This window comes from Gadus morhua, chromosome 7, assembly GCF_902167405.1.
Source record: "Gadus morhua chromosome 7, gadMor3.0, whole genome shotgun sequence".
In the NCBI taxonomy this organism is placed as follows: Eukaryota; Metazoa; Chordata; class Actinopteri; order Gadiformes; family Gadidae; genus Gadus; species Gadus morhua.
In genome coordinates this window covers 13,862,629-13,880,440 of record NC_044054.1, presented here as the reverse complement: position 1 = coordinate 13,880,440, position 17,812 = coordinate 13,862,629, and the positions used below count along the sequence as shown (strand labels likewise).

The 17,812-nt window shown below is 47.1% G+C and overlaps 1 protein-coding gene across 2 annotated transcripts in view; it reads left to right on the top strand.

Annotated features, from left to right (window-relative positions):
- ephb4a (eph receptor B4a) overlaps positions 1-5,562 on the top strand; it is a 41,693-nt gene extending 36,131 nt beyond the window's left edge. For both annotated transcript variants that reach the window (XM_030360979.1, XM_030360978.1), the window contains exons 13-17: positions 1-186; positions 1,598-1,747; positions 2,370-2,563; positions 3,788-3,946; positions 5,112-5,562. The exon at positions 1-186 is cut by the window's left edge and continues 30 nt beyond it. In XM_030360979.1, coding sequence (XP_030216839.1) covers positions 1-186; positions 1,598-1,747; positions 2,370-2,563; positions 3,788-3,946; positions 5,112-5,283 — 861 coding nt within the window. In that variant the 3' untranslated portion in view covers positions 5,284-5,562. The remainder of the gene's footprint in view (positions 187-1,597; positions 1,748-2,369; positions 2,564-3,787; positions 3,947-5,111) is intronic.
- Positions 5,563-17,812: the final 12,250 nt, after the last annotated feature.

Sequence of the window (17,812 nt, the reverse complement as noted above, 5' to 3'; positions counted from 1 at the left end):
CTGGTGGGCATGCTTCGGGGCATCGCCTCGGGCATGAAGTACCTGTCTGAGATGAGCTACGTGCACCGGGACCTGGCCGCGCGCAACATCCTCATCAACAGCAACCTGGTGTGCAAGGTGTCCGACTTCGGCCTGTCCCGCTTCCTGCAGGAGAACTCTGCCGACCCCACCTACACCAGCTCTCTGGTGAGACGCGCTGCATGCCCACTTCGGCCCTTCGGCGTTCTCGCGCTGCTCCTCCTCTGCTCGCCACTGACCTCTCCTCCCTCATCCTCCTTGCTCTATCGTCTTTCTGTCGTCCTCTCATCTCGACCTCGTCTCCTCTCTTCACTCTTCCCTTTGCCTTCCTTCTCCCTTCTCCTCTCTGCTCCTCCTCTTCTCTCGCCTAAACTCCTCCTATTCATCCATTCTCCCTCCCCTGTTCTCCTTTCCTCGTCTTCCTTTATCCTCTTCTCCTCGCTCCTCCTCTCCGCCGTTTGCACCTTCTCCTCTCCCTCTCCTGGCCTCCTTTGTCTCCCACTTCTCTTCTCTTCCTTTCTCCCTCTCTTCTACCTCTCCTCTCCCTTTCCTCTCTCCTAATCCTCTCCTCCTCCTCCTCCTCCTCCTCGCTCTTCCTCCCCCCTCCCTGAGGTGTTCCTTTGATCCAAATGCTCAGTGGAGGAGGACGGATTTCTAGAACATCCACATAGCCACCTCCTCCTCCTCTTCCTCTTCCTCTTCCTTCTCTTCCACCTCCTCATCCTCTTCCACTTCTACCAGACAGAACAAATGTTGACTCTTCAGTCGTTGTTTGCCTCTTCCCTTTTTTCATTTTTTATATTGACGTCACAGTGAACAAGCACAGACATATTTATCAGGCAAATATTAGGAAGACGAAAGTTATCAGCATATAGTCCTGCAAGTGTTGAACGGATAAGATATCAAACTAATATCAACGATACGGGTCACATTGAATTAAACATTAACCTTGCTGGGTAATATGCCGCAGTTTTAATGAACTTCTTATTCATATTCAGGGGCTGTTCGTCTGGCCCAAAGACATTGGTAGATAATTGTGTTTGGAAGCTGGGGGTAAATATATGAATAAACATAAGCTTGGTGTCATTAGTTTGGCGGGGCCCTATATAAACAACCTATAGACATTCATTGGTTTATGGTAATGTTATTGTAGTGGAGGCATGAAAGGATTTACAGTCTGTACACGAGAATAGCGCTTTTGAACTAAGAAAAATTGTGGGACCAAAGTTCAACCCAATCCTAAGTCGGTTATCGGCAGATCTTTAACTTGAGAGGGATTCAAAGACGGAAAGTCTCATACAATACTGTTTATTTTGACTGGTTTTGTTACTCTCGGCACTTTGTTATTCCCAGCAGTTAGCAAGGTGTCTGGAATTTAAAACAATGATGTCATTAAAACAGCTCTAACTCTCTCTCCGCCAAATTAAAAACCGCAAAAATAACACAAACTCTTGGCCTCTGACCCATATCTTGCGGCCCGATCTTCCCGCTCACCCCCTTTGGATTTCAGATCAGATTTCAGCCGGCTCAAGTGTTAATAAGTAAGCTAACTGTTATTCTTGTGTCCTTCTGCAAAAAGGGCGGGAAAATCCCCATTCGCTGGACGGCTCCGGAGGCCATCGCCTTCCGGAAGTTCACCTCGGCCTCGGACGTGTGGAGCTACGGCATCGTGATGTGGGAGGTCATGTCGTTCGGAGAGCGGCCCTACTGGGACATGAGCAACCAGGATGTACGTGGAGCGGTCGTCGTGATTCCACCAGGCCGACGCTAACTCTGCTCGTTCAGATCCCTCAGCTCATTTTGATGATAATTGTTGTTGTTTTTTAGGATAACTAATCATGCGTGTTTAAGGGTCAGTTAAATAAAACAGTTCATTTTATTACAAGAGAGAAGAACTGTAAAACATGTGCACGTTTGTAGTCCTTCGTAGAAGGTTAACAGAGTCAACAGCTAACACGGGTTAGCGTGTGGCTCAGGGGGTAGGGCAGATTGGCTGGTAACCTGGAGGTTGCTGGTTTGATCCCCGGCTCCTCCGGGCCGAGCGTCGGGGTGTCCCTGTGCCTGACCCTGACCCTTTCGACCCTGCATGGTTGACCCCACCGTCGGTGTGTTATTGTGTGTATGAATGGGTGAATGTTGGGCCATATTGTAAAGCGCCTTGAGTGGCCGTCAAGAGAAGAGCTGTAGAAATGCAGTCCTAAAATTAATTTAACACCAATCCTTGAGACTGAATCCCCCCCCCCCCCCCCCCCCACGTCGTATATACACACACACACACAAAAACACTTCACGTGGGCATACAGTCTGGTTCCCGCTAGCAGCCCGGTAACTCCTCCACTCTCCTCTCCCAGGTGATCAACGCCATCGAGCAGGACTACCGGCTGCCCCCGCCCCCCGACTGCCCCACCCACCTGCACCAGCTCATGCTGGACTGCTGGCAGAAGGAGCGCACCTCGCGGCCGCGCTTCGCCGAAATCGTCAGCGCCCTGGACAAGCTGATCCGGAACCCCGCCTCCCTGAAGATAGTGGCCCAGGACGGCGCCGGGTGAGTGGCCCGTCCGCCCGTCCGTCTGAGCTCCGGTGACGGTTAAGATCCTCCTTATGACTCCCTGAGGGGGGCTGAGGCTGTTAAGGCAGAGTGAGGGGCACAGTAATGGGAAGAAAGAGATTCATTATTAGACATGTATAATACAAGCCGTACTGATGATTTATATACATATAGATCCCTTATAATTCAACCAGGCTGACGCTGATCTGCTCATTTAGGTAATTCAGCAAATGTGAATGATAATCGTTTTTTTATGTATTTATAATATCCATAAAAAAAAGAGCTAAAATAAAAAATCTCCTCAGATATATATATATATATAGAGTGTAAAAAAATATATATATATATAAAAAAATATATTTCCATACACAAGACTAATAGAAATTGAAATTGCAAAAAAATAAGTATAAATATTTATTTATTTATTTATTTACTTCGACCGACCCTTGGATGTCTGCCTGACACAACCCCCCCCCAGGCCCCAATCAACGGAGCTCTTCGCCGAATAAATATTTCATAAAAAGCGTCCGTCCTGAAGTGCAGCTGCAGAGTAGAGTCGGACGGGACCGCCTCCGAGGGCTTGGCCGCCATGTGGAGCTCCCCCATAGGCCGCCGGGCCGGGCTCCCGCCACACAGCAGGGGTACACACTGGCCTTTACGGCTGCATACCGGGAGACAAAGGAGGAGGTCGGTACCACTTAGGGTCCCCGTCATCAGGCTGTCCGTCACAGGAGCCGCCGGTCAAACGCAGAGAGCCTGCATCAGACCCTTACCGCTCAGCCTACTGTAAACCTCCTCCCCTCAGCCCCCCCGCCGGGGGCCTGTCAGCCCCTCGCTGGGTGCATTTCCCCCGACTCCACACGGCCCCCCCCCCCGGCGTCCCCTCACCATGGCAGCACGCTCTGCATTCCCTCCCCATGAAGCCTGCCTTGTTTACCTGTCCGTCAATCACAGCCCCCCAGGCCCCGCCTCTCCCTGTAGACAGGAATGTGTGTGTGTGTGTGTGTGTGTGTGTGTGTGTGTGTGTGTGTGTGTGTGTGTGTGTGTGTGTGTGTGTGTGTGTGTGTGTGTGTGTGTGTGTGTGTGTGTGTGTGTGTGTGTGTGTGTGTGTCTCGGGGGTGAAGCGGGTTCCCACTGCTGACTCAGAGGCTGTGTGTGTGACTGTGTCCCTGTGTTCTTTTGTTTTTGCCGTTTGGCCGGGGGTCTCGCCCGCTGCTGCAGGCCTTCCTACCCCCTGCTGGACCAGCGCGGCACCCAGACCCTCTCCACGTGCGCCTCGGTGGGGGACTGGCTGAGGGCCATCAAGATGGAGCGCTACGAGGACAGCTTCCTGCACACCGGCTTCACCTCGGTGGAGCAGCTGGCCCACATCACCACTGAGTCAGTACCTTAACCCTAACCCACATCACCACTGAGTCAGTACCTTAACCCTAACCCACATCACCACTGAGTCAGTACCTTAACCCTAACCCACATCACCACTGAGTCAGTACCTTAACCCTAACCCACATCACCACAGAGTCAGTACCTTAACCCTAACCCACATCACAACTGAGTCAGTACCTTAACCCTAACCCACATCACCACTGAGTCAGTACCTTAACCCTAACCCACATCACCACTGAGTCAGTACCTTAACCCTAACCCACATCACCACTGAGTCAGTACCTTAACCCTAACCCACATCACCACTGAGTCAGTACCTTAACCCTAACCCACATCACCACAGAGTCAGTACACACCCTTAACCTTAAACCTAGTCCCTTATCCCTTAACCTAGTCCCTTAAAACTAGTTCCTTAACCCAGATCACCACAGGGTCACTACCCACCCTTATCCCTTAACCTAGTCCCTTAAACCTAGTACCCTAACCCAGATCACCAGAGAGTCAGTACAAACACTTATCCCTGAACCTAGTCCCTTAACCATAGTACCTTACCCCAGATGACCACAGTCAGTACACAGCCCCTCACCCTTACCCTAGTCCCCTAACTCTTACCTAAACAAACCATTAACACAGTAAGTACACAGCCCCTTACCTTAACCCTAGTACCTAACCCCATCCCCTGGTCCCTTAATGGTCTTAAGGGGTGAGTTTTCCTCTTGATTTAAGGATGGTTGTACCCCTGAATGCTTATGAGCCGCCGGTGCTATTACCAAGGTTCTCTCGCTCTTTCAATAAAACCAGAATCAAAAGATATTTCATTAATATTAATAACTTTTTTATATTAATTAAATACCTCACAAAAAAAAATTCACCAGGTGGCTTTTAAAGAAAATAATGAAGTCTGAACTCGGCTCAGAACTTTTAAATCAAGGTGTTATAAAAAGTATAATAAAGTGTTCTCTCTTTGCTCTATTATCTCTTATTCATTTTACTTTTGATAATAATAGATTTCCGAGCGAAGGTGTTGTTTGCTTGACTCCTAGCTGGTCCCCGGGGCCTCGGCCCCCTCTGGAAGGCCCTCCCCCGGGGCCCTGTGTTGTTACTCTGTCTGCCCCGTGCTGTGGCTGACCGTGGGCTTGTTCTTGGCCGTGTCCCGCAGTGACCTGCTCGCCGTGGGGGTGACCTTAGCCGGCCACCAGAGGAAGATCCTGTCCAGCATCCCGACGCTGACCACCACCACCGCCACCGCCGCCAGCGCAAACAACACCACCACCACCACCTCCAACGGCTCCTCCTCCACCCTCAAGGGCCCCAACGCCGTGCCCTTCTAGGGCCCCCCCCCCCCCGCCACCAGCACTCACAGAGGGGGGGCGGGTGGGGGGTGGGGCGTGATTAAACGCTGGGGTCTCCCCGTCCTGGAACCCGATCCCCCTGGTGGGTGGTGCGGCCTCCCCAGGGGACTAAGTGTTCACGCCTGACTCCTTGAACATTTAAGTGTTTCTAAACATTGCAGATGTTCTTCCGACCATACCAGATGTCCGTTTAAAAAAAACAAAAACATCACCTGTACCCCCCCCCCCTCTTCCCCCGATCACCGAAAACAACCACTCTTAGCCTCCTACCCCCCCCCCCCCCCCCCCCCAATCTAATGACTTTATGGGAAACCTGGAGTGTAAAGAGAGTGCGCTCTGCATCCATCGGACGGAGGCGCCTGTCTGAACACCCGTCGTGTGTTTGTGTACAGCCCACGTCAGGGGACCCCAAAACAAACACACAGCAAAACGATTGGAGAACCCTTCAATGCTAATCGAATGAGCAAAATACCGAACTAGCCATTAAGGCTAGGAAATGTAATCAAAGTGTAATTACACATCCTCTTCCCGACCGAAGGGAACGGGGGGGGGGGGTCGGGTGGAATTTGCTAGTTTTGTATTGAGAGGCGATGTGGAGCGTCATCAGGCCGGTGTTTCATTCACCCTATGTGTCTTGTACTGTTGCATCGCATCACATGTTGGACAGCTCTTAGAAGAACGAAAGACAGGACTCGTATTCCCTCTTTTTCTTTTGTTTTTCGTATTCCCTCGTCGTCTACTCAGGTGTGTAAAACAGACTTTGGAGCGTCTTGTTTTCTTCCGTTGGCTTCCTCAGATCTTCCACCGTTCTTGATTTCGCCGTCCTGTCATTCTGAGAGAAGAGAGGGATGTTAAAAAAAAAAACAGCAACATTCCCGCACTTTGGTCTTTATTTCCGGTTGGAAAAAGCGGTCGGTTGTTGTTGACCCGGACGCGCTGTGTTTCTGGCGGAGGGCCGTACGCCGCATCAATCAAACAGCTCAGCTTTCAAACACGTCGACCAAAAGGACTCGAATGGGAGAACAAGCAAAACACGGACTGAGATCTTCAAGGAGAAGAATCTGGCAACACATCCGTTAGAGATTGTTTGTTTTTAAGTATTCTGTGTTTTTCTTTATCGTTCTGTTGGATGTTTCAAGTGCCATTCGTAGTGTACATGTAGTTAAAAAGAATTGCCTGTTTGATATAACGGATCACCCAAGTCGTTTTTTGGACTCATACGGTGTTTGTTCAAAATGTACCTTCCAGCAGTAATCTGGATGCCTTCATGTTGAAATCTTCTCTGCTGGGCTTTGTTCTTCAGTCACTCATCACTGTGGTCTTTACATCCTCGCTATTGTCGAACGAGGGGCTTCCCCGATAATGTCAATAAGCCGGTTGGCAGCTAGCCTTTCGCGTACAATGCCAAACATGTTCCTACTAAGATGGTGCTCGTGATAAACTAAGACTCGCGGTGACAACTGCCAAGCGAAGACAAATGTCAGCGTTCCAGACATCCAGATATTCATTTCAACGTGTCATTTTGCATCTCTTCAACGATAATCCCAGCATTTGTATCTTCTATCATGATGTCACTCCGGCCCAGTTTGGTGTACTTTCTTCCTGCATTTTATTCCAAATACTATTTAAGTAACTAATAAGAGAAAAATAGATTCATATCTACACATCAACAGTTACACAACGACTGTGATTATCGTTAAGCCGTGCAATGATTGTGCAAAAATGTGGTCCTCATATTGAAGATCTCGATTAGCCTTTTAAATAATTGATAAAGTTAGCTTTGATTACCATTCTGTGTGTAGCCATTCAGTATTAAAATAAAGGTTGACATGTGTTTTTGCCATCGAGGACTCGTCTTGCATCTCTCTTCTTACCTCTTGAGCATCTGTTTAGTCACACACAATGCACATAGCGACGACTGCTGCACAAGCCCCACAGCCCTCCCGTACACCGCCATTCAAACAGCCTTTAATTGCCAGCTCTAAATCCAAAGATTAAACAGGTAATTCCCATTCTGAGTTGGTAAATACTCATTCAGGATCTTTGCGTATCCAAACCCCCGATGCTGCGAGCGTCTTTCATCTGTACATTCATTAAAGTGAGAAATGAGCCGTGGAGGTTGGCTTTCAGTGCCTGCAAAGAGAGAGCATAGTGCACGCTATTGATGTATGACCACAATGTCAAGCAACCACAACACCTCTACATGTACAGGAGGTCGGTGGGTTGGGGTGTTTGACCCTCAGCCGAAAAGGCTCTGTGTTCCAACCCCCGATGTCTGAACCCTACCTGAATGCATCCTTGAGCCAGATGCCCTAACCCCTACCTGCTCCTTCATGACCTGTATCTTAATACAATATGTGAGTCTGCTAACTGAATAAGTAGTAAGTAGTTAAAACTAGTGAGTGCAGGCTGTTTCACAGACACTCGCAAGTATGTCTGCAATCATTCAGCAGTACAGTCTTGATTGATGTAGAGTGTGTGTGTGTGTGTGTGTGTGTGTGTGTCTGTTTCATGGTGTCAAGCTGGGGGATCAGAACTGCCCCACAGTCCTGTGAGTTATGCGTCAGAGAAACCCGACACCGGGTGGATTTCCTTGGCGAGTCGCTCTGGCAGCTCAGATTCCAGATAATCTCGCCTCCCCTCACCCCTCAGAGGACCCAGGAGCCACGTCGCCTCCCCTCCCCCTCACCCTATACTTGACGGCTTTCCTCCTCCCGATAGTCCGGCCCGTCCTTTGTCCCTCTGGAGACCCTGGAGGGGTCGGGAGAGGGTGAGGTGTGTCCTCCTTCTGGTCCTCCTCTGTGCTCCTCTAATCCAGAGAAGATGTCTCCTTTACCCCGCGGTCCCCCGGGCTAGGAGCTACTGGAAGCTTATGCATCCAGCCGAGAGCTTAGCTAAGTCCTCCACCCTAAAAAGCTCTCTGCTCCTCCTTCTCTTCTACTACCCCCTTCCCCCACATTGGTGGTCAGAGGCACTGTGTGTGTGTGTGTGTGTGTGTGTGTGTGTGTGTGTGTGTGTGTGTGTGTGTGTGTGTGTGTGTGTGTGTGTGTGTGTGTGTGTGTGTGTGTGTGTGTGTGTGTGTGGTTGGGGGTTCTGGTCTGGGCTGGTCCATACTGGTGTGAGGAGTGTCTGGGTTTGTAGGTTTATGGAGGTTGATTAGCAGCATGCTACTGGCTCATTGCTCAGGTCCGATGGCCCTCTTGGGGGCCGATGGCCCTCTTGGGGGCCGCTGAGCGTACTGGAGGTCCAACGCCGGGACACTTTGATGTTGCCGCCCCAGATAAACATTTGTGATGTGTGTGTGTGTGTGTGTGAGCGAAAGCGGCATGAGAGATTGAGATGGAAACAGGAAGAGCGAGAGAGGAATGGGGAGAAAAGATAATGAGATGGAGGTAGAGATCGACCGGAAGAGGGAGAGTGAGAGGGAGAGAATTAAAAAGAGAGAAAGATGAAGAGAAAGAGAAAGGAAAAAAGTGAGGGAAAGGATGGAATAAGGGGTAGGGAGAGAGAGAGAGAGAGAGAGAGAGAGAGAGAGAGAGAGAGAGAGAGAGAGAGAGAGAGAGAGAGAGAGAGAGAGAGAGAGAGAGAGAGAGAGAGAGAGAGAGAGAGAGAGAGAGAGAGAGAGAGAGAGAGAGAGAGAGAGAGAGAGAGAGAGAGAGAGAGAGAGAGAGAGAGAGAGAGAGAGAGAGCAAACACTAACCATAGAGAGACAATGAGAGAGAGGTAGAGAAACAGACAGACAGACAGACAGACAGGAAGTAACCGATATAGAGAGATAGAGAATGAGAGGTAGTGAGACAGACAGACGGACTGACCAACAGACAGGAAGTGATAGATGTAGAGAGATAAGAAGAATGAGAGGTTGTGAAACAGACACAGACAGGAAGTGATAAAGATAGCGAGAATGAGAGGTAGAGATCGAGGGGTAGAGAGACCAACAAGACATGGCCTGCGTGACCTTTGAACCCCTGGGTATAACTTGCAGACATGGTCGCTGCTGCTTATCTGAGCTTTTACCTATAGGGCCGTTGCTGCAGCCAATCAGAACGAAGCCCTCAGTGGCCGAGGTCATAACTTCTGCATTCCTATGTGCACTCAAGTGTGTGTGTGGGGGCAGGTGAAGTGGGCTTTTGTGTGTGTGTGTGTGGGGGGGGGGGGCAGGGGGGGTTGGGGGGGTAGGTAGGCTTGAAATAGAGGGACACAAACAAGAATTGTGACATAATTTGTATGTTTATGTATGGTGACTAATTACAGTTGCTGAATGTATATGCATTGTTTCGGCCTGCGGTCTCTTTCGGATGTAACATTAAAACCGTTTTCTTTACCTAGATCGTTCCCATGATGCATTGTGATAGATCTTAGCCTAGGCCTGAACATCAATAAACCCTCGACTTAACCTGATGTGGAACCGAAACGTTTCCACAGTTCATCTAGAAACCAGACCAACATTCAGCAGCAGTACAGTGAGATCATCTGCATCTTGAGTTGTTATTGTCCACGCAATCCTCATTGTTCGTCCTTTCCTTCCCTACAACCAGCAGCGTGCGCACCAGGAATGGGAATAGACATTACGCACTGTGTGTGCACTGATTTACAGCTACAAGTAGAATCTCTGCGGTGTAATGGTATGATGGCTGTATGTGTTATAGATGCTGTTGAGCCTCAGGTGAAACACGTATACGACATGGACTGCTGCCAGAGGACTGCAGCCTTCCAATTCAAACACAGGAAGACCACTTCCACTACTATTGTGTTCTATCAGTGTTTTGACTATGGATACACGCCACAACTTCACGCTTGACAACCCTGGATCCACAGTTTCCTACACCCAGAGGGCCATGAATCCTGATAAAGAAAACTGAAGATAAACACAACTTCGAATTCCATCTACGAGGCACCCGGGCCTCCATTTTGTCCTACGCTAGGCCAACGGGTTCTCCGCCATTTCCTCCCCGTCCCTGTCTCTGCCGCGGCGAGTCCCTGAATGTTTGGACTTCAAAGTGGGCGCGTAGCGAATCAAATGCCACATAGGTGTTAACGGCGTCGTGGTGAACGCCAAACATCCCCCCAACCTGTGCCTCTCCGGTGGGATGGACGTGCTGACAGTGGCCCCTCGGCCCCGCCGTCTCCCCCCCCCCCCCCCCCCCCCGCGGGGCCGGCCGTTCGGTGGGCCGCAGGGCGTTCTCCCCGCTGCTCGGCTGCCCCTTTATTTAACTTTCTCCTCGAGCTCCCTTCCCCTCGCTCTCCAATGTGCTTGCCTACTGCTTTCACTGAGGAAATGGAGGAGGTGTGACCTTCCTGCCTCCCGGCCTCCCTGCGCGCACCACCTAAATCACTCCGTCCGTATTCTCCCACTCAAACGCCGGGTTCGGGTTCATGCGCCGCCCCACCCTCACACCCCCCCCCCCCCCCCCCCCCCCTCTCTCACCCCCCTGCCTCCCCCCTCTCTCCCCCCCTGTCCCCAGCCCCTCTTTTAAAGCAAAAACATAAGAGAATGAAGGGGAGGAAAAACGGCGGAGCAATATCAGATTTCCCCTACGGTCTGAAGGTATGGAGGAACCTCTAATGCCCCAGAAGGACTTCATTTACAGGGGGGGGGGGGGGGGGGGGGGGGATTTTTGCGTTTGTTGTGGAGGAATGTTCAGATATAATGAGAACCAGTGAAACGTCTCATAGCTTTAAACTGCTTCCTGAAACATGTGTATCCAGGCCGTTCAAAGCCAAACAAACCACATCGCCAGTCGGTCGTACACTTGACCCCTCACACAACTTTAACTCAATCTTTCATTTCAACCCTGAAGCTTTCCATGGCCGCCGAGTCTGTCGGTTGGTCCCGTCTGTTAACTTATCTGTTCTGCTGCGGTCATACTCTGACCCGCAACATGCTAAGTCAGCAGCAGCCTGCTAGAATAGATTACCTTGTGTTCGGATGGCCCTCTTCTCTTCTATTCTATTTTACTCTGTTCTATGCTTTTCTGTTCAATTCTGTTCTAATCTGTTCTATTATATTCTAGTCCAGTCGGTTAAACTATGTCAGATTCAGTTTTATTCTGGTGTAGTCTAGTCTGTTGAATTCAGTTGAATTATATTATGTTCTAGTCTAGTCTGTTCTATTTGGTCCCAGTCTAGTCTACTCTGTTCTGCTCAATTTTGGTTCTGTTCAGTTTATGGCCCCTTTCTGCTCTGCAACATTTTCTTTTTGTTTAATATTGTTTCACTAAATGTTATTATAAATGTCTTTCTAAATATCTATCTACCATGGTGAGGGCAATATGAACATGATATATATGTAGAAATAAACTTTTCAAATGTCAAATGAAAACAAGAAGTTGTTTGCGCAGTTGTTTATGTAGCATAGGCTACCGCTTTTCCACGTAGAATAAATAGTATTTTATGGTTCAAACTGTTTTTGGAGGTCACAAATTGACACAGATTTATTCATATAATGAAGTTTAAGTTTCCCCATGGTTCCGAAAGCCGGCCCAACTTTGTAAATGTTGTTTCAGACCTGTATAAAAGATTTAGGAACGCTCGTAAACATGGCAAGTAGAAGCCATCATTCACATCCCATGTTGTAGTAATCTGCAAGGCAGCCCATACGGTATTTTCTTGTCCGTGTGTTTTTCTATGAATCACCTTTGTTCGCCATGCGCATATTTGGACGAAGGAGACGAAGCATATGGTTATGATTTAACATCTGGCAGCAATAGGACTTTATACCACTTCACATATACTGTGTATACACTGTGTGTGTGTCTCTGTGTGTGTGTGTGTGTGTGTGTGTGTGTGTGTGTGTGTGTGTGTGTGTGTGTGTGTGTGTGTGTGTGTGTGTGTGTGTGTGTGTGTGTGTGTGTGTGTGGGTGCTTGTGTGTGGGTGCTTGTGTGTATGTGTGCGTGCATGCGTGTGTGTATGCGTGTGTGTGTGTGTGTGTGTGTGTGCGCGTGTGTAATCCTTTGCATTGCGACACAGATGGTATAACACTGTAATTGGATAGGCCAACATTACATGTATTTTTAAAGGTAAGAGAGGCACAATCTGTCAACCTAACCAATGTAGCTTAGAATAAGTAATCATCTATCAATTTTACAGCTTTCTCTCTTTGACTGCCAGTCTGTCCGTCCGTCTGTCAGTCCATCTGTCTGCCTGTCTGTCTGTGGGGTGGTCCTTCTGTCTGTCCATCTGTCTCTATGAGTGGCAAGACTGATGCCTATAGGAATTTCCTATTGGAATCGGATGGTTTTTGATTAAACGTTCTCTATGCATTTCACTTCAACTGACTCGGTCTTCTTAGTACACCTAGTTTTTCGGTAGACTCCCGTTATGCAACAAAAAGGAAATCAGCAATTTCTGCAGCAGCAGGTCCCTGGGGTATGAAGTGGTGGTTTATGCTGCTCGGCCGCCCTCTAGCGTACATATAGGGAAACTACACTAAACAACCGATTAACAGGACAGAAATGGAGGTTAATATGTGCAAGCCCGAGTCGATGCACTGTCACAGGCAGGCTTGATGTTGACCATTGTGTATAACAACTGATTATAATTAAATCGAAAGGAAAATACTTAAGAACAAGTGAAGTACTTGCCTTTAAATGTGAGATGTCCTAAATGCTTAGTGTGAAAATACCAAATGCATATTTTAACATTGGCGATTTTTTTTGGAAGAAAATATGCTCACATCTAGGGCAATTATAAAAATGAAAGCCTGAGGAAAAATGAAAGACTCTCTTTGATGTTTTTTAAATAAATTGAAATATTACACAAAAAAATGACCAAGAAATTTATACGTTATACTCCATCAGGGGACAAGCCATGATGATGTGGCACACAATTGAGAGAATCAAAAGGGTGTATCATTTGAAGCGCACTTATAATTGAAGTGTGTTAAGTTGACACTTGAAATAACTAGGATGCCGTCAGACTATCACGTCAGCCCCAGGTTTGTTTAATACATGTTTCAATTACTTTGATAAAAAATTAGCTTTACTTTTCCAGGACATTATACTTTCATACAACTAGAACTGTTTTTCTATTGAAGACACTGTCAAGACCGTACAAGATGTGTTGGCTGAAAACTATAATGATCTCAGGAGAAGAGACAAACTGAGACGGCTCATTGGTCAGCTGTCAGGACTCATCTGAATAAGGTTAGGGTTTAAAGTTTGGCAGTTGTATATTTGCAGAGAAAACTAAGTCAAGATTTTTAAATTGAGTCCTTTGATTTATTGAGGTATAAATTAGGATTTGCAAAAGGGAGAGTTAATTGCCTGCAATGTAATTTGTTTGATCAGGTGAAGGGTGCAGGTTTTCTTATATGTCCATTGCTGTCATCCATTAAAGCACTCAGTAACTTTAATAGGTTAATTTTCTCTACACACCTTTAAGCAAAACTCTCATCAAATCATGGACTGAATACGGTGGTGTGTATTTCACTCTGATCCCAAGTCTGGGAGTAAATAGGGATAAGTGAACTTGAATAAGTGAATTTGAAAACTTTAATTTGAATGTCACTTAAATTTGAAGGGCACTTTAAATGTAAGCAAACAGATTTTATCATACATTATCAAATCTGTTAGGAGAGAGACTTGTTATATTTTAGAGATGTGAGAGGGAGAGATGCGTATGAGGGAGTTGATAAAGTGCATGTTTCATTTTCTGGTGAGTGAGGAGAAATTCAACTGCACACCTGCAACTTCGGGGTTTTTACAGGAGCCTGGATCCTGGGGGCCTCTGGGGCCGGTCATGGGGTCACCATCAGTCAGAGGTCCTCCTCTGTTGGTTTTTTTGGAACCTGGGGCCGTTACAGGAACCCTGACCCCGGGGACAGGGAACCCAAAGACGGACCTTAGGACTGTGGGCCCCGATGATGCCACGATGGGCTCAATTACCTCCTGTGATGACCCCTGGGGTCCTCGACGGGAACCCGGGCCCTGTTGGTCCATTCCGGGGCTGTGTGTGCCGGAGAAGCTGTATGTGAGCTCTGGTACGATGGGTCAGGTCTTTTTTTTTTTCTTTCTTGAAACTTAAATCCCAACTCTGAATTAAAACCCTGAAACCTAACTCTAAAATAAAAATAAATAAAACCAAACCAAACCAAACCATATAACCAAAAATGAAACCCTGAAACCAAAACCTATTGAACTCTACCAGTAGAACCAACAACTAAACCCTGAAACCACACCAACTAGGAAACCGTAGAACCAAAAAACAACCCCGAAAACCTACCCATAAACCAAACCCTGAAAACAAATCCGAACCCTAAAACCTGCAAAGGCATACATCTGCCACTAGGGGACGCTTCGCGTGCCAGCGCAGCGCCCCCACCGTTTGGGAACCTATTGCATAGATCAAAGGTGCTTCTGGTCCACTGCTTGGGCATTGAGGCCGACCCCAGCCAGCTGCCCCGATACTCGCCGCATTTCGCTGTAGTGATTACGGCGAGTTAAGCCATCAGATAATCTCTACTTTTGAAAAGCACCAGCGGTGCGGACCATGCAACAGCTCAAAATTCTGTCTGTTCTGATTAGCAGTCGCAGTCCGGCGGATGATGAGGTCTATTGGTCACAGCAGGAGACGTGTGCACAATAAACATTTACCTTACCCCTACCGCAGTCGTTTGTCCTACTAGCATTGCCGCTTTTTCAACGCCACATTTGATCCTAGTTTCGCTTTTATTTGTACATCTGAGTATGTCTCAATGTTTTGAAGTACTGCAATGGGAAATCTGCACCGTTGTTCATGTGTTTTGTTATGTTCATTGTTTGTTATCTATACTTTTGTTTTACGGCAATTCTGATTTACTATCTTGTTTTGCAAGCTATAGACAAGGCAAACAAGCGAGACATTATTGTAAAAATGAAATCTGACAATTATGTCGGGATGTTTCTCTTTTTCACTGAAAACAAATATTAATGAGCAACATCTAATTAATCACGGAATATAGGACATGGAGGCATGTTGCTTTACGAATTGGGCACAGGGAGAACTTTACAAGAAATCTGGAGCGATCGGATCCCAGCCATATTAAATCCTGATGAAATAAATGAGCCAACGTCTGGCCGACCCAGACAGCACTAATGAGACACCAGTGAGAGATGATGGTAAGTGTGTGAGGTGCTTATTTTAATCAACCACATCAGCTAATCATCTGGCAGCTTTGAAATACAATGGCATGTCAGCATTATCTTCTGACCCTCCGTTGTGATCGGTCAACACCACACCAGCCAGCCCAACACCCACCAGTCTACCATAGAGTATGGATTGAACAGAACAGTGAAAACTATGTTAGGCTGATGTAGAACAGGGGGGGAGTGAGAGAGAGAGAGAGAGAGAGAGAGAGAGAGAGAGAGAGAGAGAGAGAGAGAGAGAGAGAGAGAGAGAGAGAGAGAGAGAGAGAGAGAGAGAGAGAGAGAGAGAGAGAGAGAGAGAGAGAGAGAGAGAGAGAGAGAGAGAGAGAGAGAGAGAGAGAGAGAGAGAGAGAGAGAGAGAGAGAGAGAGAGAGAGAGAGAGAGAGAGAGAGAGAAATAAAGAAAGACTACCTTTCCCCCTGGCTTCCCAATGTCCTGTCTGTTATCACTTCCAGGGCGTCCCTGTCAATCTTCCCCCCTGCACCTCGTTCTCTGATCAGTTTCTCCCCACGCATACAAGTTCACTTCCTTTGTTCCCACGTCGGTTTGTTGTTTTTCCTCATGTCCCTTTTTCCACGCCGTTCCCTCGTTGGTTTGAGTTTCTTTAATAAAAGGGCTTTTTGTTACATTTCCTGAGTACCAGGATGCATTTGGATCTGTGTCCCATAAATGGTCTATATTCAGCTTGGGGATTTCTCATCTTCCATAGGCCTACATTTTCTTGCCATGGGATGGTGCTTTAGGCAGAGCTGCGTTCCTAAATAGGACTGACCAGGGTGGGTGGATGATTCTCAATACTGTGGCGAGCAGCACGGGAAGGACGAGGCGGGAGCCCAGGTTCAACGGTTATGCAACTCTCGTACCCCTTACACCGCACGACTCAGAGTTTCCTTTATTGAACGCACACCGAACATAACAGAAACACGGCACACCTGACCAACACACACAACACTCTAGAGTTGTAACTGTTCCACAAAACAGTGGTTTGTGCATTATAGCCACGCTGCCATGCTCCCTCTAGTAAGCAGCGCCTGCCTCGCTGGATATGTGCGGGCTCGCTTAGTCTGCAGTGGGCAGAGATAGGGGCTCACTCAACACGGGGTGTGGCCGCTTTTTCAGCCTTACTCAAGCTGTGTCATGGTCGTCTCCCGTCTTCTCTATAAAAAGGACATATTCTATTTTACAACATGTACCTCAAACATGTGGCGCAATGAGCTGCATTTTTTATTTGTTTAATTCTGTCTTTTACTACCTTTAAGACAAATTAATGAGGAATAGAGAACCAGATTAATAGTTATAGAATTTCTAAAAATCGAATGTGGAATCTACCTGAATCATCTAAATTATCAACCACAATATGTGCGAGAGTGCGAGAGAAGACGGAAGAGAAAAAAAAAAAATTAATTAAATCATCAGATTAAGGTGGTTTATTTTCGTTGTGTTGTTGTGGTTTGTTCCTCCATTTTTACAAAATCATTAGAAAGTCTTCACCCTATTATCACCACTCTCATTTGTCATTATTTGGTACAGCCCACGTCTTACGCTACTGCAGAGCAAAGTAGCAGCCAGGCAGATCATTGTGAACCAAGTGCAGACTGCTAGTGTCTTAAACTAGCAGTCTAAAGTCAGTTTGTGTGTATCCCGGTCGGTGAAATTAAGAAGTCAGGTTGTCAGAGGAGGAACGAGAGAGAGGAAAGAGCTCAAAGCGGTCGACAGTTTGTCACCCAGTTTTTTTTTACCAAGAAAGGTATATTCCTTCCACTACACTTTCCCAACAACCTGATAACAAGCCTAGCCTAGCAGCTAGCGCTACTGTAGCTAAAATAAGCAGACTATTTAATATCTCCCGTATGCAGGTGAGGCCAAGCAACGTGGCCATAGCGTCTTCATAGGGTCAACGTCTTTCCTCGGTGTAAATTAACACTTTTTAACCTACACCCTCCAGCCAATCAGAATCGAGTATTCACCCAGACCATGGTATAAATTGAGATAATGCAATGATTAACATTCCATACTGCTTGCCAGCATGATAATAACATTTATGTAAACAGATTTTTAATATTTTGATTGGCTGCATGACAATATTAGCAGACATTAAACTAAGGGTACTTACATTTTAGCTGACTTTTAAGTTTAAGTCAGCTACAATTACAAGTAGTCTACCCTTAGATTAATAGATGCTATTTATTGTAGGCAAATGCAGCAAATCAAAACTTACAAATTCATATTTAGTCATGCCCAGCTCAATCCAATCAAATAGACTGTTGACAACATTGTTTAATATGTTCAGATAATTATGAGACATATTCTGAATTATATGATGTATCTTAAAGGGACTCTCACCTTTGTTGCATTTGAGAATTACAGCACATTCAAATCATCC